The 27,681-nt window shown below is 42.3% G+C and overlaps 1 gene segment (V, D, J or C); it reads right to left on the minus strand.

Moving 5' to 3' along the window:
* Positions 1–10,127: 10,127 nt before the first annotated feature.
* Positions 10,128–27,002, minus strand: LOC144483246 (Ig heavy chain C region, membrane-bound form-like). The segment is given in 8 exon segments: positions 10,128–10,611; positions 10,752–10,879; positions 14,068–14,397; positions 14,899–15,207; positions 16,125–16,414; positions 17,391–17,706; positions 26,176–26,267; positions 26,988–27,002. Coding segments are annotated over 7 exon segments (1,461 nt in total).
* Positions 27,003–27,681: the final 679 nt, after the last annotated feature.

The following is a 27,681-nucleotide window of genomic DNA, read 5'->3' on the forward strand; positions in this document are numbered from 1 at the left end:
TTCAAAAAGGGAGGGAGAGAGAAAACAGGGAACTATAGACCAGTGAGCCTAACATTGGTACTGGGGAAGTTGCTGGTGTCTATTATCAAGGATTTCACAACTCGGCATTTGGAAGGCAGTGGTATAATCAGACAAAGACAGCATGGATTTACAAAAGGGAAATCATGCTTGACGAATCCATTGGAATTTTGTAAGGATGTAAGTAGTAGAGTTGACCGAGGAGAACCAGTTGATGTGGTTTATTTAGACTTTCAGAAGGCTTTCGACAAGGTCTCACATAACAGACTGCTATGTAACGTAAAAGGACATGGTATTGCAGGGAATTCTTGAGATGGATAGAAAGCTGGTTCGCAGATAAGAAGCGAAGCGTTGGCATAAATGAGTCTTTTTCTGATTGGCAGTCAGTGACTAGTGGGGTTTGGCAGGGATCTGTGCTAGGACCCCAACTCTTCACATTATATATTAATGATTTGGAAGAGGGAACTGAATGTATTATCTCCAAGTTTGCAGATAATACAAAGTTGGGTGGGAGGGTGAGCTGTGAGGAGGCTGCAGAGATGCTTTAGCGTGATTTGGACTGGCTGAGTGTGTAGGCATCTGCATTGCAGATGCAGTACAATGTGGATAAATGTGAGATTATCCACTTTGGTAGCAATAATAGGAAGACAGATTATTACTTGAATAGGTAGGTGTAAATTGAGGGAGGTATTTACTCAACAAGATGTTGGATTCCTCGTGGATCAGTCGCTGAAAGTAAGCACGCAGGTACAATAGGCAGTAAAGAAGGCAAATGATATGTAGGCCTTCATAGCAAGAGGATTTGAGTATAGGGATAGGGATGTTTTGCTGCAGTTGTATAGGGCGTTGGTGAGGCCACACCTGGAGTATTGTGTACAGTTTTGGTGTCCTTATCTGAGGAAGGATGTCCTTGTTATAGAGGGAGTGCAGCAAACGTTTACCAGGCTGATTCCTGGGATGGCAAGTCTGTCATATGAGGAGAAACTAAATCGGTTAAGATTATATTCACTGGAGTTTGGAAGAGTGGGATCTCATAGAAACTTATAAAATTGTAACAGGGTTAGACAGGGTAGATTCAGAAAGAATGTTCCCAGTGGTGGGGGGAGTCCAGAACCCGGGGCATAGCTTGAGGATAAGAGGTAAACCTTTTAGAACTGAGGTGAGGAGAAATTTCTTCACCCAGAGGGTGATGAATGTGTGGAATTCACTGCCACAGAATATAGATCAAGGGATATGGAGGAACAGGAGTGGGGTGGGGGGGGGATTAGGATATTGAATTTGATGATCAACCATGACCATAATGAATGGCGGAGCAAGCTCGAAGGCTGAATGACCTACCCCCACTTCTAGATTCTATGTTTCAGTGAGAGAAGTTGCCTGAAGCGGTGGCAAAGAATTTGGTTACACTTCAGCCCCAGGCTCCTCATGTTTACATAGAAACATACTAGAAAATATAAGTAGGGAGGAGGCTATTCGGCCCTTCGAGCTTGCTCCGCTGTTCATTCTGGTCACGGCTGATCATCAAATTCAATATCGTAATCCCGCCTCCCCCCCCCCCCCCCCCCCCCCCCCCGTATCCCTTGATCCCCAAGAAATGTATCTAATTCCTTATTGAAATCAGACTCTACTACTTTTGAGGAAGGGACTTCCGAAGATTCAAGACTCTGAATGAAATAAAACCTTCTCAGCTCTGTCTTCAATGGGCAGCACTGTTTTTTAAACAGTGACCCCCAGATTCTCCCATAAGAGTAAACATCCTCTCCACATCCAAGACCTTTCAGAATCTCGAAGGTTTAAATTAAGTTGCCACTTACTCTTTTAAAGTCGAGCAGAAGCTAAACTTGAGCAGAGAATGTCTCTGGTGTTATTATGTGGTCATGATGTGGAGATGCCAGCGTTGGACTGGGGTAAACACAGTAAGAGTTTTAACAACACCAGGTTAAAGTCCAACAGGTTTATTTGGTAGCAAATACCATTAGCTTTCGGAGTGCTGCTCCTTCGTCAGATGGAGTGGAAATCAGATTTTCCAGTCATAGAGTCATTCCAGCACAGAAGGAATCCATTGGATAACTCGAGTCCATACCGACTCTCACAGTAACTTCATAGTTTTTCACAGTTTTTTTGTGATTTTCACAGTGAGTTCATTGCAGAGTTAATGTAAGCATCCTTGTGACACGAACTAATAAATTATCAAAAGTAAACTATAAATCCTCTGTCGCGCAATTCTGTCCGTCTGGAGTGGGTCCCATTCTGTAACCCTGCAGCACCCATCCAATCTCATTTATAAATTATTGATCATCTCTGCTTGACTACCCCCACGGCACAAGTTCAAGATCATAATTAATCACAACCCCCTGTATCTTAACCAACTGGAGCCATCCTATCCATTAAATATATTTTTAGTTCAGTCATAGCAGAGATATTTGTATCATCGATAGTCACAGGTGAGGTGCCTGAAGACTGGAGGGTGGCAAATGTTGTGCTTTTGTTTAAAAAGGGCTGCAGGGAAAAGCCTGGGAACTGCAGGCCGGTGAGCCTCACATCTGTGGTGGGTAAGTTGTTGGAAGGTATTTTGAGAGACAGGATCTACAGGCATTTAGAGATGCAATATCTGATTAGGGACAGTCAGCATGGCTTTGTGAGTGGTGAAGAAGGCATTCAGCGTGCTTGGTATCATTGGTCAGAACATTGAATACAGGAGTTGGGATGTCTTGTTGAAGTTGTACAAAACATTGGTAAGGCCACACTTGGAATGCTGTGTACAGTTCTGGTCACCCTATTATAGAAAGGATATTATTAAACTAGAAAGAGTGCAGAAAATAATTATTAGGATGCTACTGGGACTTGATGGTTTGAGTTATAAGGAGAGGCTGGATAGACTGGAACTTTTTTGTCTGGAGTGTCGGAGGCTTAGGGGTGATCTTATAGAGGTCTATAAAATAATGAGGGGCATAGATCAGCTAGATAGTCAATATCTTTTCCCAAAGTAGGGGAGTCTAAAACTAGAGGGCATAGGTTTAAGGTGAGAGGGGCAATTTTTTCATACAGAGAATGGTGAGTGTCTTGAACAAGCTGCCAGAGGTAGTAGTAGAGGCGGGTACAATTTTGATTTTTAAAAAGCATTTAGACAGTTACATGGGTAAGATGGGTATAGAAGGATATGGGCCAAATGCGGGCAATTGGGACTAGCTTAGGGGTTAAAAAAAAAGGCGGCATGGACAAATTGGGGCGAAGGGCCTGTTTCCATGCTGTAAACCTCTATGACTCTCGAGACTGTCTGGCAGTCTGCATGGAGATTTTCAGCTCTCTGTGTCCAGGACAGGAAGCAGAGAGCATGGATCTGTCAATCAGCCTCAATCAGCACCTTCAGGAGAATTGGGAGGGTGAATATTAGATACAGCAGAGTGAGAATGGAGGGAGAGTGTGTGGGATGGAGATTTACAGCTTTTGGGGAATGAGAGAGGAAAGAATATTCCATAGAAACGAGAATTGTCTGTTCTGAATTTCGATCCTGTACTGACTGTGATGACTTTTGTAAATTCCTTTTACAGGCTATCAGAAGGTGAGGATTTACAGACAGAATTCTTAAACCAAACGTCACATCAACATCTGACAGAGTCACTCAATTCAACGGGACCTGAATATCATCGGCCTTTGAATCTAGAAGGAGAAATGTTTTTCTGTTCTGTCTGCTTCAGGAGATTTTAAACATCAGTGTGACTGGAAAAGCACCGAGGCACACACACACCAGAGTGAGAGTGTTCCAGTGCACTGCGTGTGGAAAACGCTTCAGTTGCACAGCCTGAAAGAACATCGCAGCATTCACAGCGGGGAGAGACTGTACCCGTGTTCTGTGTATGGATGAGGTTTCAACTGATTGTCCGACCTGGAGAGTCACAAGGACACCTGCACCATGGAGAAACGGTGGAAATGTGGGGACTGTGGGAAGGGATTTAGATACCCTTCTCACCTGGAAACCCATCGACGCAGCCACACTGGGGAGAGACCGTTCACCTGTTCTCAGTGTGGGAATGGATTCAGTCGATTATCCACCCTGCAGACACACCAGAGAGTTCACAATGAGGAAAGGCCATTCATCTGCTTTCATTGTGGGAAGAGATTCACTCAGTCATCCGCCCTGCAGACACACCAGCGAGTTCACAATGAGGAGAGACCATTCATCTGCTCTCAGTGTGGGAAGGGATTCAGTCAGTTATCCAGCCTGCAGACACACCAGTGAGTTCATACTAGGGAGAAGCCGTTCACCTGCTCTCAGTGTGGGAATGGGTTCACTCAGTTATCCCATCTGAAGACACACCAACGGTTTCACACTGGGGAGAGGCCGTTCACCTGCCCTCAGTGTGAGAAGGGATTTGCTCAGTTATCCACTCTTCAGACACACCAGCGAGTTCACACCAAGGAGAGACCGTTCACCTGCTCTCAGTGTGGGAAAGGATTCACTCAGTTATCCAACCTGCGGAGACACCAGCGAGTTCACGAGTGATTCCAGGGGTTGGATTCTGCTGTTATTGTTTCTGCTCTCAATTACATCCAGGACTGCATTTTGTTCATTCTCACAGTTGGTCACTGGGGAGAATTGGAGGCTCTCTTTCTGCTGGACTGGCCGGTCTCACCACTTTGCCTCCAGTGGCTGATAATCTTTTAACCTTGTTTCGAATATCTGGCTTTGCATTTCTCAAGGATCACAGAGTGAAAGGGTGTTGGGAAGTTTAAAGATATTTTGTTCGCAATTATGTTTGGAAGCCTCGCAAAGCACGCAGAGGGAGTAGTGAGCATGAGGAACTGAAAGAGATTAGTATCAGTGAAAAAGTAGCACTGGAGAAATTAATGGGGTTGGAAGTGAATAAATCCCCAAAAAGCTGCTGATCTACATCCCAGAGTGTTGGAAGAGGTGGCTGTGGAGATAGTGGATACATTGGTGGTCATCTTTCCAAATTCTATAGATTGTGGAATGGTTGCTGCAGATTGGAAGGTGGTAAATGAAACCCCACTGTTTAAGGAGGGAGAGAGAAAACGGGGAACCACAGACCCATCAGCCTGACATCAGCCGGAGGGAAAATGCTACAATCTATTGTACAGGATGTGATAACAGATGAATATGCACATTCAGAACAGGGGTACGTCCCTCGAGCCTGCTCCACCATTCAATACATACACAGCTGATCTGATTGTAACCTCAACTTCACATTCCCACCGACCCCCCAATGAGCTTCAGACTAAAACTCCCTCCTCTGGGCAACATCTGGAAGAAATCAATGTTTCCCCCTTTCCATTTCTTTTCTCATTCTGGGGGAAATTGGGGACTTGCAGCAACTGAAGGGAAAGGAAGTGAATCCAGGGAGGGTGAAGACTCTGGAAAGGTTGGCCCAGGTCTCTCTCTCTTAAAGACATTAACATTCTTTGCTCCCTCAGCTAGACACATTTATTTGTCTGGCTAAAAGGATGGTCTCTTTCTGAATGTTAACAATGAAAGGGTTGTTTCCCCAGGAAATGGCTGACATTTCAGGGAACAGTGTAGTCAGGTAGGTGATGTCTCTGTTATGACTCGTGTTACATTTACATTCTCTATATTTATGATTTTCTGGTCCAGTAGGTTTATTATATTTCTAATCTTGCAGTATACTACTCGTCCTGCACCTGAATGCAGGGCTGCCAGATGAGGGAGTGGTGGATGGAACTTTGCAAAATGTATTCTGTTTATTTTCTTACAAGTCAATACATTTTAATTTTTAACATCACAGGTTTTGTTTTTATCTTCACACAGGCCAAAACCTCCTCCTGTCTCCAACACCTGTGAGTAAAACACCTTATTTTTCTCCCCCTTTCCATTTCTTTTCTCATTCTGGAGGAAATTGGGGACTTGCAGCAACTGAAGGGAAAGGAAGTGAATCCAGGGAGGCTGCAGACTCTGGAAAGGTTGGCCCAGGTCTCTCTCTCTCTTAAAGACATTGACATAATTTCCTCTCTCAACTTGACACATGTATTTGTCAGGCTAAAAGGATGGTCTCTTTTCTAATGTTCACGGGCTGGTTTCCCCAGGAGATAGAAACCTGCTCGACCATCCATTATGATCATGGCCGATCATCAAATTCAATATTCTGATCCCTCCCGCCCTCCCAATATCCCTTCAGCGCTGAGAACTCTATCTAATTTCTTCTTGAAATCACACAATGTCTTGGCTTCAGCTACTTTCTGTGGGAGTGAATTCCACACATTCACCATTCTCTGGGTGAAGAAATTTCTCACTTCAGTCCTGAAAGGTTGACCCCTTATCCTCAACTCCCCCACCATCAGGAACATCGAGAGATGGCTGACATTTAAGGGGACAGTAAATATAGGACAGACATCTGTCTAATGTTGTTACATGGTGCATAATTGGTTCTGTAACAAAATACATTTATTATTTCTAGTTTTGTAATATAGTACTTCAGCGACATTATATATTTCCATTATACATTCACAGCACAGGTGTCCATTCAGTAACTCGAGTCCATGCCGACTTTCTGTCGGACAATACAGTCAGTCCCACTACCCCTCTATAGCCCTGTTCCCCTGCAAGTTTATTTCCTTCAGATGCACAACCCAATTTATTTTAAATTATTCTTCTCCACTTCCACACTGGTGTGATTTTCTGATTATGCCCACTCGCTGTCTAAATAAAGTTCTTCCTCACACATCCCCTACTCTATCTCAAATTAAAAGATACAGTACTCTCGATCAAACATTTTCTGGACAGCTAATTGTGCATCTGGCGCGATATATGTACATTTACTGAATTAAAATGTTTGGGTATCTGACTCCAGGACCTTGTATCGATAGATCAACATGACTCACTGATTCAGGAGAATTGGGAGGGTGAATATTAGACACATCAGAGTGAGAATGGAGGGACAGTGTGTGGGACGGAGATTTACAGCTTTTGGGATTTTTAAAAATGTATTAGTGTCACAAGTAGGCTAACATTAACACTGCAATGAAGTTACTGCGAAAATCCCCAAGTCGCCACACTGTTTGGGTACACCAAGGGAGAATTTAGCATGGCCAATCCACCTAACCCGTGGATTGTGGGAGGAAACTGGAGCACCTGAAGGAAACCCATGCAGTCACGGGGAGAATGTGCAGACTCCACACATCACATCAACATCTGACAGAGTCACTCAATTCACCAGGACCTGAATATCATCAGCCTTTGAATGTAGGAGAAATGTTTCTCTATTTTGTCTGCAACAGAAAATTTTAAACTGGAAAAGCACCTGGACGCACAGAGATCTGAGTGAGAATGTTTCAGCTTTAACTAGTTACACAGTTTTCAAAACATTACCCTTTGGAGTCGGGAAAGACGCTCTCCGTGTTCTGTGTTTGTGGACACCTCAGTTGGTTCTTGAACGTGGAGAGTCACAAGGACACCTGCACCATGGAGAAACCTTGGGAATGTGGGAAGGGATTCGTTACCCCATCAAGACTGGAAAGTCACCAACGCGTCCACACTGGGGAAAGGCCATTTACTTGCCCTGATTGTGGGAAGGGAGTCACTCAGTTATCCCACCTGTGGACACATCAGTGAATTCACACAGAGGAGAGGCCTTTTATCTGCACTGAATGTGGGAAGGGATTCATTCAGTCATTCAACCTGCTCGGACACCAGCGAGTTCACACTGGAGAGAGGCTGTTCATCTGCACTGAGTGTGGAAAGGGATTCAGAGATTCATCCACTCTGCAGAAGCACCAGAGAGTTCACACTGGGGAAAGACCATTCACTTGCTTTGATTATGGGAAGCAATTCCGAGATTCCCCCACCCAGGTGAGACACCATCAATTTTATACGGGGAGAGACTGTTCACCTGCTCTGACTGTGGGAAGGGATTCACTCAGTTATCCACCCTGCAGACACACCAGCGAGTTCACACCGGGGAGACGCCATTCACCTGCTCTCAGTGTGGGAAGGGATTCACTCGGTCAACTTCCCTGCTGAGACTCCAGCAAGTTCACATTTGCTTACATGAGGTGGATTCTGCTGTTAATCACATCCAGGACTGAACCATGTTCATTCTGACAGTTGGTAAAGTGGGAGAGTCGGAGGGTTCCTTTGAGCCTGGGAGAGCACATTTCCACTGAAATGATCCACAACAACTGATGAAGGACATTTATTTACTCCAGGAGAGTAAATAGTGTTTTCCCCCTACTACATGCAGCTCTAAAATGAACACAAAGAACTGGAAAAATGCAGCAGGTCTGGCAGCATCTGTGGAGAAGAATTTTGCAGAACAGAAGCAAAAGGCGAGGTAATGGTTGTCGTAAAGAAGTGAGTGTTCAGGACAGAATAATGAACATCGCTGTCTGAAACAAAAAACCATGAAAACAAGTTCAGGGGGTGAAGTTGTTGAACTCAATGTTGAGTCCAGAAGGCTGTAAAGTGCCTCATCGGAAGATGAGGGGCTGTTTGTCCAGCTTGTGTTGGGCTTCTCCGGAACATTGCAGCAGGTCGAGGACAGAAATGTGAGCGTGAGAGCAAGGTGGTGAACTCTGATGACAAGCAAGCGGAAGGTCAGGGTCATGCTTGTGGACTGAGCGGAGGTGTTCCACAAAGAGGGCAGGGAACAGGCGACAGAGGGGCTGAAGAGAAACCATTTGTGTCCAGAACATTGTGAACATCCTTTTACTCTGGTTGTCTTTGATCCTCAGGTCATTTTCTGTTTGTTTTAACCATGTTCTGTTTCATTAATAAACTTTTATCAGTAAAAATATTTGATTTTTCTGGACTTTTCCTGATTGTGAAGCTGAAATATCTGTATCAGAAGGCCCCAGCCTCGGAGAATAAGTAGTTAATTGTAACAAATGGGCCCCAGCTTTTTGAAACTTCTGTGTTTTTTTTTCCCTCTGGTCAATCGCAAAGATCTCAATCTAGTCATAATTTGAAAATTTGTATTCGATGATGTGCTTATCTTAAATACGACTGAAGGGGAAAATTATTAACCAATTTAGAGGGTTTTTGACAGAATACATAAGACACTACAAACAAAGAGTTAAATGATTCTTGAAACAAGGATAATATGGGAATGAAACAAATATTTTACAAATATGTGGATGCAATAAGAGAATTAAATAAATAACTATGATTATAAAACATATATGCTCATATTTTAAATGTAATTTATGTATTGAATGAATTGTTCATTTCAACCAAAAGCAAGTCACTGTAAGGTATGATGACAAATCGAAGAGTTGAGAGCCAATGGCCTGGGAACCTTAGTAGTTGCAGAATTAATATCTAAAAGTTCCTGGCGAGGGAACGCATTTTGCAACTTTATGAATGGGGACATTCAATGTTTAGACATAGAATAGATCGTACTGGGACTCAGGATCACGTGTCTATCCAGTTTTGGAAATGAGCCGGTAGGAATGTTCATTTTGACCTCCTCACACAGAGATACCTGCCTCGTGAGTTTTATATTGTCTGTAGTTAACGACAGTATTGGTCATCTCAAATTATCCCACAACACGAGTCATAATTTGGAAATTTGCAATCGATGATGTGCTTATGTGAAATACACCTTATTCTCTTGGTTTCACCCCATGGTTTGCACATCTGTTCTGTATGTGTTCTCTATCTAGCTTGTGGTTTGCCTGCCTGGGAAGTATTTCATCGGACAATATATAGAGAGATACACTCTGTTAACCCACGCTGCAGCTACACTGATAGTGTTTTTAAGGGACAGTGTATAGGAAACTATCTTCTGCCACACACTGTCCTGCATCGGCCTCTAATGAATGAGCCTTTTGCTGTTTAGAATTACCTGAAACTCGTCAGTGACAGACCAGTTTATGCGTGAAATCACCGCGGTTCTCCTCATTATTCATTCATTCTGTATCTGGATTTTATCATAAAAAGGCAGAGATGGAGGTGTATTTACACGGATGGGTCACTGGGTGGCGCAGTGACTCTCACTAAAGGGCATTGAGTTCAACCACATCCCACATATGACTGGGAAAAATCCCTGTCTGGGAAAGAGGGGAAACCGTATAATAGGGAAAATGGGGCGGAGTTGATGTGTTTTGGAGAACGGAATTAAGCCAAGCCAGAGATGGTTAAAATTTCATTCAATATTTATTTTAAAAATTCAGAGAATATTTTACAGCAACATTATTTTTTTAAAGTTAGAAAAGTGAACATAACGATCGAGCTTCACATTGAGAACAGAACAGATGCACAGGGAATCCGTCAGTATCTGTACATCTGTTACATACACCAGAAAGAGAAAACAGGACCTTAATAGAAAGAGGAATTATCAAATGTGAATAAGGAATGAGAAAAGTTTCTTATTTATACATGATCTTTAAACTACGGGGAAACTATTAACCACAATTACATTATAACAAAAAATGCCTCGTACATTTCACACTGAAAACTGAATGAACGTCTATAATTGCCTCAGTTACAGATTCAGAATGATAAACTGAGAGAATTTTACTGATAGAGTCACCGAGAGCAGATATTGTATTTGATCCACACAGAGATCTTGATAATCAGCTGCGGGAAATCTGCAGCTTCCAAAATTCAACCCATCATTTGATCTGTAAAATAAAGATACAATAATGAAGCAGATGTTGATGATGCGGGACATTAATGTTAGAGTTTTTAATCAGCGAAACATTGAGAATTTTTTCAAATCCATTCTGCCAGTTTGAAATGTGAGTGAATTGAATCATCTCACCTTCACCAGAGTGACTGCAGTGCTGTAGAAAATGCTCAGGAAGAACAGCACGATGAATGTAGAAGCGGTTGTCCAGATGTTGCTGTTATCATCCTCATTGTCGTCAATCCAGACGCGGTCGGTGGAGTCTAGGGGACGGAGACCAGGAACTAAAATTAGATTACTTTATTTATCCAAGTGATCTTATTGTTATTTTTATGTTCCCCGTTCTCCTTTTTAGGCTGTTCATTTAATCTCGAATTCAATTTTCAATGTATAACTACTGTTAAATTCAGGACATTCAGTAACCGATCTCCGTAACTATTTTCACACCTGATCTTTATTGACATTCCTTGGACAGTCCATGTCAGAAAACACTGAAGATGTTTAATTGAGTATCAGTTCATTTTTGAACTATTTGCCACTATCCCTTATTGAACAATGTTATGACTGATATCGTTCACTGATCAATGATTGTTTTCACAGATGGTTACTGATCTATAAACTGTAAATGTTGTTGTTTAAGAGTTGGGATGTAATTTCCGATCTGTGCTTCTTTATGGTGGAAATAGATCATGAGCTTAATTCAGCTTCTCAACGTGTTTGTCTGTTCATTGTACATTTGGATAGTTAATCTGTGGATATGTGCATTAAAAAATCACCTTTAAATGTTACATTCATCATTTGCCTCCCGTTTGTATTTAAGATCTTGCGTTTGTGTGCGTGTGCATTAATCTTTGGCTTTGAGTTAATATGTGTGCAACAGTGTTAATGTACGTGTTCATTTGCCTATGGTTGTTGATTTGTGTAGTTGTGTGTCTGCATCTGTGTGTGTATTTTATTCTTGTGTCATTGTGTATGTATGACTCTATTATTGTATGAAGTCTATGAATATTTATTAATGCCATTCTTAATGGGTGTACATGTGTTTATGCCTATTGCTATGTGTTAATTTCTGTCACTCTAGTAATGTTTGTTTCCCTTTCTGTGTGCGTCTGTTTCTCCGTGTGTCTGTGTGCATGTCTGTTAGCAGGTCAGTATATGTATATACATGTTGATAGTTCTTTATAACGGTGTGTTGATGTATGTTTGTGTTTCGATGTGTAGTAATGTGTGCTATGGTGTTCTGTTCTGTATGAGCATGTTAATGTTTGCGTCTACATGTTTGCGTGTAAATGTTTTGCAGTCTGTTCATCTATATGTAGTCTGCTAATTTGTTTATATATATTTCCATGTGTGTTTGTTAATGTGTATAACATTGTGCGTCTTTATATCTATATTCCTGTCAGCGTGAATGTGTGCTGATATATATATGTACTTATTTGAGTCTATGTATTTGCTTGTGTATTTATGTAGCTCTGCATGCGTGTGTATCTGTCTGTATTGTGTCTCTGCATGTATGTGTTTGTGTTTGGGTCTGTGTACCTACTCACATATGTGTCTGTGTATGTACCTGTGTGGTTTATGTGTATATGTGTACGTTAATACATATTTGATTATCTACATATGTTGTTGTTTTAGTGCCTGTTTGTACAAGCGCGAGTCTATGTATCCGTGTGTGTGTGTGTGTGTGTGTGTGTGGAAGGGGGGGGGGAGAGAGAGAGAGAGAATGTGTGTGTGTGCCTATGTATATTTGTGTACGGATGTATTTATGTATGGGTATATTTTTGTGTGGGTGTATTTGTGTGTGTATTTTTGTTTGTGCCTGTGTTGTCCATGAGTGCATTTGTGTGCGCATTCTTGTTTCTCTGCATGTGTGTTCGTTTGTGCAAGTATTGCATGTACCTATGGTGTGTGAAAGTGTATCTGTGTGTATGCATGTATCTGTGTGTTTTTGTGCATGTGTATGTGCTGTGTATGTGTGCTTCTGTCTGTATTTGAATGCGCCTGTTCGTATTTCTGTATATGTGCATGCATTTGTGTGTGTATTTACATGTGTCTTTCTGCATTTGTGTGCATTTTGTGAGTATGTGTATTTGTGCATTTGTGTCGATGTGTCTGTGTGTGCGTGTTTGTGTGTGTGTGTGTGTGTGTATATATATGTACGCCTATGTGTGTATTTATAATTGTGACAGTTTTGTGCGGTATTGTCAGTGTGTGTATTTTTTAACCGTTGCTGCAAGTTTAACCGGCAATCATTAACTGAACGTGATCCAAACAATATGAATAATGGAGCATATTTTCAGTGTTTGATGTAGAAATTTCTTTTATGTGAGTGGCACGGTGATATCAGGAGAGCGAATGAAATAATTCATTGATGCATCTCAGAAACCTCAGTGACAGAACAGTGAAAACCGGGGAGGATTCTATTATTTGTTTAAATTTGTATCATGGGAAATCAATGCCAGCACATGATTAACAGGAACAAGAGTGTTGAAACATTTTTAAACTATGTTGCATAAGTATATATGTATATAAGTATACATTCATATATATATATATATATATAAGTATATATATATAAGTATATGTGTATTATATACTTCAATGACACTTTGATAATGATACTTCAAAATCTGCAGCAAGTAAACGGAAGCTAATTTGTACTGTTGACAACTGAGTCCTTATAGTAGAGAGCCGTTCCCTTCCAAACACGCTACTTGGGGAGAGGGAGGAGAGTGAGCTCATAATTTCCCTCTCTCTACCTGGTGAAGCAATGTCCCTGATGGTTCTAACCACTGAGGAGGTGGAGGTGAATGGATTAAATAATGCCATTCCTCCTGCTTTCATTGAGGAAGTGGTGGTACATGGGTTAGCTACTGCTCCTCCCCTCTCTTTGTTGGGTGAGTAGGAATCCGGTATGTTCACAATTTCACTCTCCCTCTCTCTGATGGGGGGATTGTTGCTCCATGTTTCTGTGTGACCCTCACTCCAGTTCCCAGTGAGTGTGGTGCAGCAGCTTAAATATGACATCAATGCGTAAAGGCATGGACAACGAGAGAAGCAGGAACACCGAGATCTAAATGTTGTGTTTGTTTGTCAGAAATGTTGAAATTGTCGGAGTTTTCCTCAGGAAGGAAAGTCGGTGAAGATATTTTGCAGAATCCTGTAATGAATGCGCTCCACTCTGTCTCTAACACAGGGTGTGTCTGAGCTGGGCGCACTGGTTCAACAAGACTTGAACCTGAGACCTGAAAATATCTGGGTCAAACCAAAGATAGCTAATGGAAGTAAAACTGAAAAACAATCAATTAAGCGTTTGGCTATTCCATTTGTTGTTAGAGGAAAAATATTTTATTATTTTTATTGAAGTTTTTAATGTTCGCGAATGATTCTCATTGACATGAATTAACGGTGTCCATCAGAGCAAGGGAAATGTTCACAAAACTGGGTTTACCGCTGGATTTGTCAACTGTTCTGTTGATGATCTTCAAGGGGATGGCTTCATGTCCCACCACACAGGAGTAAGAAGCGCCGCTGGACCATTCCTCTGCAGCAATGGATAACAGGCTGTACATGAAGAAGGAGCTATTCCCGCTCTCCGCGACCACCTCGGTGTTCTTATAGTTCCCAGGATTCACCGGCTTGTCGTTGACGGTCCACTTGACGAAGATCTCTCGAGGGGAGAAACGTCTCACTAAGCAGCTGAGGGAGACGAATCTCTGAGCGGAGACTTCTTCTGCCGAGGGCAGGAGGACAGAGACGAACGGTTCCCGCGGATTTGGATCTGCAGAAAATGTACAATAAATGTCAATAAACTGGAGAATTCTGGGGATAATGAAACTGCTGGCTAGATATCAGAAAAATGTGCTTCGTTTCGATTTTAAATGTTTCCATTTTTGACTTCCAGCTTGGAGCAGAGGTGAACACAATTATTTTCTCAAATAACTCAGGGGGCTGGACTGGGAAGTTTCAGAAATTTTACAGCACAGAATCAGGCTATTCGGCCCAACTGATCGACTTTATTTTTGGTTTTCTGGATTTTATGCTCCACATCAGGCTCCTCCCTCGTTATTCGATCTAAACCCAATAACATCGCCTTCAGTTCACTTTTCATTCATCAACACATCAAATTTCCCCGTAAAAATATCTACAACCCCCAGTTTTTAGTTAGTAGAGTTTCCACTCAGGGAACACCATTAATGCACTGAATACTGAATATTGACCAGTCCACTGACACTGGAAATAGACATAGTGACGCATTTATTGCTTCAATCTCTCAGCTCACCTGTTTCCTTGTGGATGGATTTTCTTAAAGGAGTCGGTAGATCCTGATGGCTCACCACGCAGTCAAACACAGCCGCACTCAGCCAGGCTTGTGTCGAGATGTTTAAGTTGCTGACCACGCTGTCAGGATCCGCTCCAGGCTTTTCAGCAATCTCTGATTTCAAATACTTCCTGTCTCGGATCCAGGACACGTTGACTCCATAAGGAGCATGAGAAATGATGCAGGTTAAGGTCACGGTCGCCTCCAGTAAGACCTGTTCTATTGGTGGTGGCTGTATCGTCACTGTGGTATCAGGGCACTGGGGAGGATCTGTGAATGAAAAATGAAAATCAACCCTAGTTCCCTCTTCAGAAGCAGGACAGCAGTCTTCAGCCTGAAGGAGACGAAGTTGCCTTCGATATATCAACCTCTAACTATCACCTTTCAACCTCTCTGGAGGATGGAAAACCAGCCTGCTCTGTGAAATTATTCTCTTTTTGTTCAAGTATTTTAGCAGCGGTATCATTCTCATGAATCAACATTGCAGTATTCCCCAACAAATATACCATTCCTGAACTCAGGAACCAAGTACTGGCAGTTAGTTTATAAGTAGGGTGGATGCACTTCCCAATATTTTACCCCTATGCTGTGACCGGTGAAACAGTCCGACACCGACTGTCTCTCCAAATCTTACCAGCTGTCTCAGGAAAAAGCTGACATCAAAACCACCTCGCTCACTATGTTACTTCAAAATGGAAGGGAACACTATTTCAAGGGGAGGCAGTGGCATGGTGGTGTTGCCAATGGGCTTGTAACCCAGGGCACGACTCTGGGGACACAGATTCGAATCTCACCACTGCAGATGGTGAAATTTGAATTTAGTAAAAATCTATGATTAAAAGTCAAATGATCATCATGAAGCCATTGTTGCAAAAGCCCACCTGGTTCACGAATGCCGTTTAGAAAAGTAAATCTGCTGTCTTTATCTGGCCTGGCATGCATGTGACTCCAGATCCACAGGAACGTGGTTGACACTTAAGTGGCCTCAGGGATGGGCCACAAATGCACATCTCATGAAGGAATAACAAAAATTGATGTTGTGATGAAGTTCTGAATGGGGCACTGTCCTAATGCAGCAAACCACAGGACAATAACTTAGAAGTTATTCTATGCTTTGTACTAACTTTAATAGATCCCTAATTTCCAGTAACAGCGGAATAATTTTTTTCTCGGTTTGAGTCTCTTACCCAGAGATCCGCTGATGTTCTGACTCTGAGTGAATCCTTGATGAGTGACCTGGCAGGTATAGACTACTTTGCTGAACCATTCCTGAGCGGAGACTGTCAACCGACTGCTGGCCGAGAATTTCCCGTTCACTTCACAGGCGGGAGAGGTGACAATTCCTGAATCCATGGGTTGTCCATTCTTCAGCCACTTCACCGTCATTGACTTTGGCTGGAAATCGATGATTGAACAGACGATGGTTGCAAATTTTCTGCTGGTGATTTCTTCACTGGAACTCACGGTGAGGATAACGGTTGCCGGGGGAACGGGTGAGCCTTCAACAAACAAATGTTCAGACGTTACTTGAAGATTCAATTGACACCAATTAAAATTAGTTCTTTTATTTTAGCACCATAGCTGCCGATTTGAGAATTATATCCATGGTTTGGTTGAATTGGCAGGGAAATAGCGAATGGAATTCAACCGTCAAAAGTGCCATACAATGCATTTGGGGAGGGAAAACAAAGCAAGGCAATAAACTGGAATGTTCAGAGGGATTGAGGAAATGCAAGACCTTGAGTGCATGTCCACAGGTCCTGGTAGATGGTAGGGCAGCTGGAAAAGTTGATCAAGAAAGCATATCGGATTAGTTCCTCTATTATGTGAGATATTGAATACAAAAACAGTGATGCAATGATGGAGCTGCTTAAAACAGAGTTAGGCCACGTTTGGAGTTTGCTGTACAGTTCTGGTCACCACGTTGCAGGAATAACGTAATGACTCTGGAGAGAGATGAGGTTTACAAGAATGTTGCCAGGGACTGAAAATTCCCGCCATGAGGCGAGATTGGATAGACAGGGTTTGTTGTCTTTAGGAAAAGAGGAGGCTGAGGCGTGACATAATTGTGGTTCACAAAATAATAAGGGACGTAGGCAGAAATAATTCATTCCCCAAGTGGAGGGCTCAATTACCAGGGAGCATGGTCATTTAAAAGGCATCTGGGTCTACATCTCAAGTGCTTTAAGCTGCAATGCTACGGAGCAAGGGCTGGAAAATAGGCTTACTTTGTCAGGCTAGTTTATTTGTTCTCCCTTTTGGCCAGCACAGACATGATGGACTAAATGGCCTCATTCTGCACAGTAACATTTCTGTTGTTCTTTGGTTCTGAGCAACTTTTCAGTCAGTAGGCACTTACCTGGATTTTGCATAATTCAATTTTTCAGAGTGCTACAGATCAGTTATAACTAAAGCCTTATACAGTTCAATCAGAGCGTTCCTGTCTTGCCCAGGTTCCACAACACTTACATTGCATTTCAATGCTCTTGACTGAGTCGCTGTGTCGAACCTCACACTTGATTTTGCTGCACTCTCCCTCTGACTGGGTGATGGTTAACTGGCTGCTCAAGGTGTAAGTTCCCTTTGCGTTTCTCACTGATGGATAAGTCTTAAATCCAGTGGCGATCAGCTGCCCATTTTTCTTCCAGGTCAGTTTGGAGACATCTGGAGAGTAGTCCATCGCCAAACAGCCGTAGGTGATGGAGCCAGCGGAGTTGTGTTGCTGACAGGAAGAGACGAGGCTGTAGAGAGTGGGCGGAGACGGTGTCGCTGGGAAAGAACAGTCGATTCAACAAGTTAGACTCTTACCTGCGTTTATTAATTAATCAAACATATTTATACAAGTAAGTTTCTATATTAGGTATAACTCTTGGGGCTAAAGGGATCAGTGGATATGGGTAGTAGGCGGGGTCAGGATATTATTGAGCCATGATCAAAATGAATGGTGGAGCAGGGTCAAAGGGCCGAATGGCCTCCTCCTGCTTCTATTTTCTATGTTTCAACGTCACGATTTGACTAGAATTATGAACTTAAGTTAATATTTCCCGATTAAAACCTACGCACACCTTTGAGCTGCTGTTACTCCTATCAGTTGGGAATCGCCATTTTTGTAGAAACTCACATCACTGTCACCACCTCTATCAGATTGGAAAGACAAAAACATTTTGAGGTCATCGTAATGACATACCATTCATTGGATTAACAGAGAAGAGTAAAGACTTTCTCCATTATTTCAGGCACTACCTATTTCTCAAACAACAGCACGTTGTGATGAAGAAGTTGTCTCTTCATTCATATCAGCCACTCACCTGATGAAAGAGCTCCAAAAGTTCGCAATTCCAAATAATCCTGTTGTACTTTAACCTGGTGTTGTGAGACTCCTTACTGTGCCCACCCCAACCTAACGTCGGCATCTCCACATTGTAATTTTTGGATATTGCCTGTGTTCAAACTGACTGAAGCCCCTTCCTCTCTCCAACTCTCACTCCACAAAACGAAGATTAGTGACTTTCGTTCAGAAATACCTTCGGAATGAATACTTACTGAATGACCAGGAAACTGGAAATGTGATTTCAAATTCAAATAATTGCAACATTGACTAATTTAAGGGTCGTACATTAATAGCAAGAGTTGGCCATTCGGGCCCTGAAGTCTCCTCCATAGTTCACTGAGATTACAGATGATCTGGTTGTGGTGATAGCTCTATTTTGCACCTCCTCACTCCGCCCGTCGATCACCCACTCTCTGCCCATTTTCCCTGGCTCTCTGCCCTTTCCCCTGGCTCTCTGCCATTCCCTGTGGCTCCTTTCCCCTTTCACCCGGCTCTCTACACTTCCACCTGGCTCTCGACACTTCCCTCCAGCTCTGTACCCTCTCCCCCGGCTCTCTGCCCTTTCCCTCAGCACCCTACCCTTTCCCCCGGCTCTCTGCCCTCTGTCCCTGCTCACTATTCTCTTTCCCCTTTCCCCTGGCTCTCTGTCCTTTCCCCCGGCTCTCTGCCCTTCCCCCCTGACTCTCTGTCTTTCCCCCTGACTCTCTGCCCTTTCCCCAGGGCTCTTTTGCACTTTTCGTCGGCTCTCTGTCCTTTCCCCGGCCTCCCTGCCCTTTATCCTGGCTCTCTCCTCTTTCCCTGATCTCCCTGCCATTTCCTCCATCTCGCTGCCTTTTCTCCTGTTTCTCTGCCCTTTCACCTGGCTCCCTGCCCTTTCCATTGGCGCTCTTTCCCATTTCTCCTGGCTCTCTGCCCTTTCTCCTGGCTCTCTGCCCTTTCCCCCGGCTCTCGGCCCTTTCCCCAGACTCTGTGCCCTCCCCCCCCCCCCCCCCGCCCGCCCCAGCTCTCTGCCCTTTACCACGCCTCCTGTTCTCCCCGGCTCTTTCCCATTGTCTTTGGCCCTGAGCCCCCAAGGATTCCCCCCAGCTCTCCACATTCGCAGGGCAGCTCCCACATTTGAACACCAAACTGCCACTTGAGATCTTTCTTCTCTCTCATTACAGACCTCCACACACAGGTTTAGCGAGTGTGAGTGAGAGAATGTGAGTGCGTGAGGGTGCGTGATTGAAGGAGTGAAAGTGGATGAGTGATGGTGTGTGAGTGATGGAAGGTGGGTAAGTGAGGGTGAGTGATTGAGTGTGAGTGAGTAAGTGTGGGTGAGGGTGAGAGAACGTGAGTAAATGAGGGTGTGTGAGAGAGGGTGGGTGAGTGAAGGTGGCTGAATGTGTGAGTGAAGGTGGGTGAGTGAGTATCGGTAAGAGAGAATGAATGAATGAGGGTGAGCGAGTGAGGATGCGTGAAGGTTAGTGAAGGTGGGTGAGTGAGAGCGAGTGAATGAGGGTGAGGAGTGAATGTGACTTAGTAAGTGAGGGTGAGAGAGTGAGTGAGTCAGGATGTGTTATTGAGGGTGGTGTGAGAGTGTGTGAGGGAGAATAAATGCGGATGGGTGGATGAGTGAAGGTGAGTGAGTGAAGGTGTTTGAGTGAGGATGAGTGATTGAGGATCTGTGAGTTAGGGTGGGTGACCTTGAGTGATGGTGAATATGTGAGGGTGTGTGAGTGAATGTAGGTGCGTGAGTCTCAGTGAGTTTGAATGGGTCAGGTGGCATACGTGAGAGAGAGAGGGTGATTGAGCTTGAGTGTGTGGGGGTGAGTCTGGGTAAGCGAGGGTGGGTAAGTGGGGAGAGTGAGTGAGGGCGAGTGAGAGGGAGTGAGACTGGATAAGTGAGAGAGGGTAAATGCGGTGAGTGAGTGAGAGTGATTGAGACAGGATGAGTGAAGGTGGGTAAGTGGGGTGAGTGAGGGTGAGTGAGAGTGAGTGAGACTGGATAAGTGAGGGTGGGTCTGTAGCGTGAGTGAGTGAGAGTGAGTGAGACTGGGTAAGTGAGGGTGGGTAAGTAGGGTGAGTGAGTGAGAGTGAGTGAGACTGGGTGAGTGAGGGTGGGTTAGTGGGATGAGTGAATGAAGGTGACTATGAGTGTTGGTGAGTGACTGAGGCTCTGAGTGAGTGACTGAGGGTTAGTGAGTGAGGTTGAGTGAGTGATGGCGCGTGAGTGTGGGTGACTGAGTGACAGTGAGTGAATGGGGATGAGTGAGTGAGGATGTGTGAGGGTGAGTGGGTGTGAGTGAGTGAGTGCTGGTGAGTGAATGAGGGTGTGAGTGTGAGTGAATGAGGGTGAGTGAGTGAATGCGAGTGAGTAAGTGGGGGGGCGGGGGGATGGTGGCACGGTGGCACAGTGATTAGCGCTGCTGCCTCAGAGTTGGATTCCCGACTTGGGTCACTGTCTGTGTGGAGTTTGCAAGTTCCCCCCATGTCTATTTGGATTTCATTCGGGTGCTCCTGTTTCCTCCCACAGTCCAAAGATGTGTGGGTTCGGTGGATTAGCCGTGCTAAATTGCCCCTTAGTGTCAGGGTGACTAGTTAGGGTCAATACATGTGGTTATGGGGATCGGGATTGCTGTTGGTGCAGACTCGATGGGCTGAATGGCCTCCTTCTGCACTGTCGGATCCTATGATTCTATTCTATGATGTCAAGGACAGACACTCTGACGTATGTGAGATGGAAAGTGTGTGAGAGGGTGTTTGGGTGTGTGTGTGAGAGAGAGAGAGAGAGTGAATGTGTGGGAGGGTGCCTGTGTGTGATAGACTACGTTTGCACGTGTGTAAGACAGTGGGCTGTGCGTGCAAGAGGGGAGAGTGTGTGTGCGAGAAAGTGTGTGTGAGATAATGTGTGTGTGTGAGAGAGCATGTGTTTGAAGAGTTATTCTTTGTGTGTGATAGTGTGTCTCACCTTGAAAGTGTGTGTGTGGAGGAGCGGGGAGAATGTGTGTGGGGAGTCTGTATGAGAGAGTACTTCTGTGTGTGATTGAGTGTGTGTTTATGTGAAAAGAAGTGTGTCTATATGAGATACAGGGTGTCTGTGAAAGAGAGTGCGTGTGCTTGAGAAGGAGGGTCTGTGTGTGTGGGAGAGAGTGTTGTGTTCATGTGAAAGACAGTGTGTGCGAGAGGGAGTGCCTATTTGAAAGCAAAATAGTAGGTTCATGAGTGTGTGAAAGTGTGCATGGGATTGCGTGTGAGTGAGAAAGATGTGTACAATGTGTGTGGGCGATAGAAGCAATATTTTTGAGTGTGTGTGTGTGTGTGTGTGAGCGTGTGTGTCTGTGACAGAGAGAAAGAGTTTTTGTGTGTGAGAGAGAGACGTTGTGTGTGGTTTATGTGGGTGAGAGTGTGTCAGACACATGAGTGCTTTTGCACGTGTGTGAGACAGTGGTCTGTGTGTGCAAGAGGAGAGAGTGTGCGTGAGAGAGAGGATATGTGATATCGCGAATGTGTGTGTGTGAGAGAGAGAGTGTGTGTTTGAAGAGATATTCTTTATGTGTGTGAGAGTGTCTCTGTTCTTCAAAGTGTGTGTGTGTGTGTGTGTGTGTGTGTGCGTGTGTGGAGGGGCGGGGAGAGTGTGAGCGAGAAAAAGTGTGAAAATTAGACAGAGTGGATGTGTGAGTGTGTGTGAGTGAAATAACGATTGAGAGAAAACGTGTCTGTGATAGGTGGAGTGTTTCAGAGAGATACATTGTGTATACATGTGTGTTCGTGTGTGAGAGACGGAGAGACTGTGGGCGTGTGAGAGAGAGTCTTTGTGAGAGACAGGGTTTGAGAGCAAGATTGTGCGTATGTGAGATAATGTGTAAGGGAGTAAGCGTGTGAAAGAGAGAGAAATATGTGCCTGCGTGAGAGAATGCGTGTGGAAGTGTTCGTATGAGAGAGGGAGCATGTGAATGAGTATGAGACGAAGTGAGAGTACGGGAATGTGGGAGGGATAGTGCATGTGTGTGTGTGTGTGTGTGTGCGTGTGTGTGTGTGTGTGTGTTTCCTGGCCCCAACACTGTGACCACGCGCACAGAAACAGAACAGACATAAACGGTGCAACAATCGAGTGCCCAGCAGATAGATCTGTTCAATCTGTCAATTTCATTCAAACTGTTGGATTCTAATTGATCAATGGCCAACTTACAACAACAGAAAATTAATAACCTATTTTAAATTAAACTGAGATTCATTTCAAAACTCCTTTCGACTGTTAATTATTCCTCTGTCTCACTTCTCGAAAACTATGTAAAAATGTAATTTCGCCGAAAATGAGCAATCAAAAATAACAGATTCAGGACAGTTCAATGTCCCTAACAGAGATGCAGTGACACAGCAAGAAGTAACCAAATCAAGAAACATTTAGATTGAAAATCATTACCTGATTAGATCTAATTTCTTAATTAAATGTACTCAACAAATTAATCAAAGCAAAACACTTTATCGAGTGAGCACAGCTGAGTAAAGTAATGTTTTGTTTCTGAATTCATTTCCGATACAATTGAATATTCTCTAAAACGGATTGTATTTTGCACGCCTGTACAATATTCAAGGTAGTTTGTTTTGAATTAATCAGCAGCAATATTATATTTTAAGTTATTGTTAATTACTAGTTAGTTCTCCTGTCAGCTCATTTGTACTCTGTAATAAAGTGAGTTTTCAATCATTCAAAATGTGCTTCTGCCTCCAACATTGTTAAATAATTAGGTTACAATTAAATCTTAGACAATGTTAAATATAATTTCAAATTACTGAACAGAAACATTCAGACATCTGTCATTCATTTACTTAAACCTAATCACATTGTAATATTTTACTTTTTCACTTTTACTACAAATGTCTTATTATAACCTGCAAACGTGTTAAAATTGCATACTGCTGAATATGTATAGACTGTAACGGCCTGGCAGTTTGAAATCAATAATACTGCTTCCTCGATTTAGTAATTTAGAACATCCATATAACTTAATTACTGAGCACATTGTTTAATTAAAGAAGATCTGAATTAAACCGTGCAAACACAAAGAGGACAATTGATTCAAATCCTCTGTAACACTAAAACATGATGCAGAATGTAAGTCCAGACTTTTTCTTCATTATAATATTTAATAAGAATTTAACATAAGGTTCAGATAGAATCAATTCTTCTACTGTGTCATTTATTCTTCCCATAATTCTATCCTGTGTTCAGTAGTAATGGGAGACATGATGTTATTATCAAGTGCAGAGATAAGAATATTTTTATAGTATTTATAATAGTATAATATTTTTATTTAAATTAATCTTTTTGAATTTCAAGCATTAACTTGCCTATCTCTAGCGAGTTTCTGTTGACACTTTACTCCAATTCAAACACAATTATGTGAACAATTGCTTGAGTGTCAGCGAATTCCACCTGTCAGAAAACTCTGTTCGCTCTGTCAAATTTATTCAAACTGTTTGATTCTAATTGATCTAAGGTCAAATTACAACTGCAAAAAAGTCAATAAAAAATTTAAATTAACCTGATGTTAATTTCAAAACTCCCTTCGCCTTTTAACTATCTCTCCTGTCTGTCTCAAATCATGAAAACTGGGCAAAAATGTATTTTTTCTGAAAATGAGCACCTCAAATATAACAGATTCAGGGTAGTGTAATGTCCCTAACAGAGATACAGTGTCTCTGTAAGAATTGTAATTCATGATTTATTTTAATATGTAAGCATCAGTTAACATGAATAAAAGCCTAAACATCTAATTATTTTATCTTTCCGAAACCTTTTTCCTTTATCCCTGCAAGAATTTTCAAACGCAGTTTTATTTTCATTGAGCCAGAAAACGTGTAACCGCTCAGTATCACAGAGTTGAAACAATACGGAAACAATTGAGAAACACCAAACCATTTCACAAATTTTGAGATGAGATAAGTAATTAATTATCTCGGTATACAATTACAAATTACTTGGAAGGAATAATCTGATTGCGACTGCACAGAAAAAAAATGTAATAATCGGATACAGAAATTGCCAAAAAACAACGTCTTATTCTGCAAAACTCGTATTCCAGTGAGTGCGAACTTAATCTGGGATATAACGACTAATGCAAAGTATCTTGTTGAATTGGGCGCTGCTTTGGAAACAGCACGTTATCATTGAAATAGTTTCTGGAATTATCACAAAATATTTCCAGCCCAGAAACTTTTCTGGTCATTTTAATTGTGTGCAAAGCACAACAGAACTATTAGAGGTGATTAATGAATAATGATATTAACATTTAAAAAATCTTTGGTGAATATGGAGTTATATTACCGATCAATAATTGTTTGATTTATCTTAATTTTATGATCAAATCTGTTAATGAGAAGTTTGTGATTGCAGCAATGACTTAGTGTCCAAATGAACTTTGTAAGTCATGATTTATTTTAATTTGTAAACATTAGTTAAAATTTATAAAAATGTTGTGATATCTTTATTTCATTTTTTTCCAAAACCTGCCTGTTTTCTACTACAAGGACTTTCAAACTCATAGATTCTTTGCATTCAACCAGAAAACGTGTAACCGCTCAGTGCTGCCGAGTTTAAACAATGCAGAAACAATGCGGAAACACCAAATCACTTGCAAATTTTAAACTATCATAGTGGCCGAACCACAGATCCTCCTGAACATAAACACTCCAAAGCACATCACTGAGGGAATTATTCCGCTTCATGAAGAAGCAGCTCAATTATTCCTTCAACATAATCAAATGTAACATTGCAAGAAAATCTCAATATCGAATCCAGCAAAACAGCTCGTCACCAAATGTGTGAATTATTAAACAAAACAGAAATCTGGAATAATAGCAGTAGCATTGTGAAGAGATAGAATATATCCAACACATTAATATGGAAACTTTACCACATTTTATTCATATTGGATCATATTTCAAACATATTTAAATATTTGGATGGTAAAAGCTGCAGCAATCACTGAGATTTAACATTGCAGGTTAACCAAATAGTGAATGCAGTGGCAAACTATATTCTGAACAAACAGCGTAAACTGTGATTTAGTTTAACCTGCAATTATCAATTATGATTTTCAAAAATACCAATGGAATAAAGCCTGCCTGATTTCAGCATATAATCATGCGTCAAGCAGTTTCAGACGCGAAGACTGTTTGTATTCAATCACAAAGTGTGTAACAGCTCAGTGTCACCGAGTTTAAATAATGCAGAACCGCCAAACCATTTCAAAATTTTTACTTATTCAAAGTCACCCAGACCCACAATCTCCTCAACAGAAAAAATATACATCACTGAGCCCCGCATAATGCAGAAGCAGCTCAATTCTACAAACACTTTCAACAGAATCAAATGTAACTTTGGTCGCAAATCTCAAATTTAAATCCAGCCAATCCGCTCATCACCAAACTAATCAATAATTAAATGAACAGAAATATGTCAGAACCACACCAGCATTGCGAGTAAGCGGAATATGATCACTCAATTAATACAGAATCTTTAACACACTTTTAAAATATTGGGTTTGATTTCAAATGCGTGTGCAGCAGATGGTACAACCCGCAGCCACTAGATGTCACCGAGTTTATACACTGCAGAAACGTCTAACTGTTTAACAGAAGTTAGACAGTAACTTTTAAAGTAACCCAGCCACACAATGTCCTCCGCAGATAAACACCAAAATGCCACAACCAAGGATTGAATCCCTCAGCATCGCCTTGTCAATTAACAGTAGAATTTTATAACCCCCATTTTAAGCAGAGTCACATGAAACATTGTTAAGATTTTTAGTACAGAATCCACCAAACCACATTTCAGTGAACGAATGAATTAATAAAATCGATAAAAAATATAAAATAAAAGCTCAAGTAAAACAGTTACTAAATAATTGCATGGTTCTTACCTGCAGTCACCGTCACCATGGTCCCTTGTCCCCAAGTAGTCAAAGTAGTCACAGTGTCACATTCGCTTGGCTGGGTCATACAATAACTGGCCCTGCAAAAAATAGACAGAAAAGCCGCCATTATTTTAAATATTCACAAACCTGAGGAAAAGCAAAGTCAATTAATATTCATGAGATTATTATTGTATTTGTGGATACCGTTCGCTCTACATAAATAACCCTTATGTTTTGTATTTCACCGGGTATCACATGAACATGTTATTGAAAACACCAAATGATAATTGAATAGTTATCATAAATTTTCCATTTGATTCTCGCTGTTTGTACAGAGCTGGACATAAATAATACAGCACTGCAAATAATGTTGGATGGTAAAACAGAGCACTGACCCAGTCTCGGTCAATTAGTGCTGAGGGTTTTTGTATTGACAGTAACTGATGTGCCACCCCTATCACAGTGACACACACTCGCACAAAAACTGCACTTACTCTCTGTTCAGTATTGCCGCTCAATATTCACTTCAAATAGACCATTATTCGTGATGTAAATTACACTTCATGCAACAGTTTACAAAACACAATCTAAAAACATCTCCTCCAAGTATCAGAAATATTAAAACGAGCGTTATATCCAGGTGTGTAATTGCTGAAACTGTTAACAGTAAATATAAACAGAGTGAAAAGCTCAGCCCATTATGTCTGTGTGTTTTCTTGGTTTAATGTTTAATTTTCACTAAGTTGGGTTTGTCAGAAGCAGTTGGTGTTTTGCTTCTGATCACTGTCGTTAGTGTTATATTTAAAACAGATACTGACCTTCAGGTTATGATGAAAGTTGCAGAATTCCCTCTCGAGCTGTTCTTGTTCGGGTCCATCCCTGGTTCCTCTCGCTGTGATCTCCTGCACAGTAATAGATGGCGGTGTCTTCGGTCTTCAGCCTTGTCATGTCCAAAGAGAAGATGTTGGTTGAAGTGTCTTTGGACGCAGTAAATCGATCCTTAATTGCTGGGGCGTAGTTGTTGCTGGATGAAGTATAGTACCACACCAGCCACTCCAACCCCTGTCCTGGAACCTGCCGGATCCAACCCATGCCATAGCTGCTAAGATCGAAGCCGCTGGTTTTACAGGTCAGTTTCAGGGAGCCTCCTGGACGCCCGGTCTCTGCCTCTGGCTGAGTCAACACAACCTCCGACTGGACACCTGTAAAAATCGATCAAAAAACCCGAGGATTAATCCTGGTGTAATGATTTTTGACTCTGGAATATTACAGAGATGGACTAAAACTGAGACAGTAACTGTGGGAGACTTAGACAATGAAAAATAACTACTCACCGGATAAGAAAGTCAGCAACAAACTGAGAGAAATCGCCGACCTCATCCTTCTGGTAAATTGGGGGAAATGGTTGTGTCAGGAACTCAGTGAACAAACCAACTCCCGGACTGTTGGATTCCGGTCCCAGTGAGCGGTATTTAAATACCCGGCAGAAGGGGGCGGCTTTCCAAGCGCCGC

Source organism: Mustelus asterias, unplaced genomic scaffold (assembly GCF_964213995.1).
Source record: "Mustelus asterias unplaced genomic scaffold, sMusAst1.hap1.1 HAP1_SCAFFOLD_50, whole genome shotgun sequence".
Classification (NCBI taxonomy): domain Eukaryota; kingdom Metazoa; phylum Chordata; class Chondrichthyes; order Carcharhiniformes; family Triakidae; genus Mustelus; species Mustelus asterias.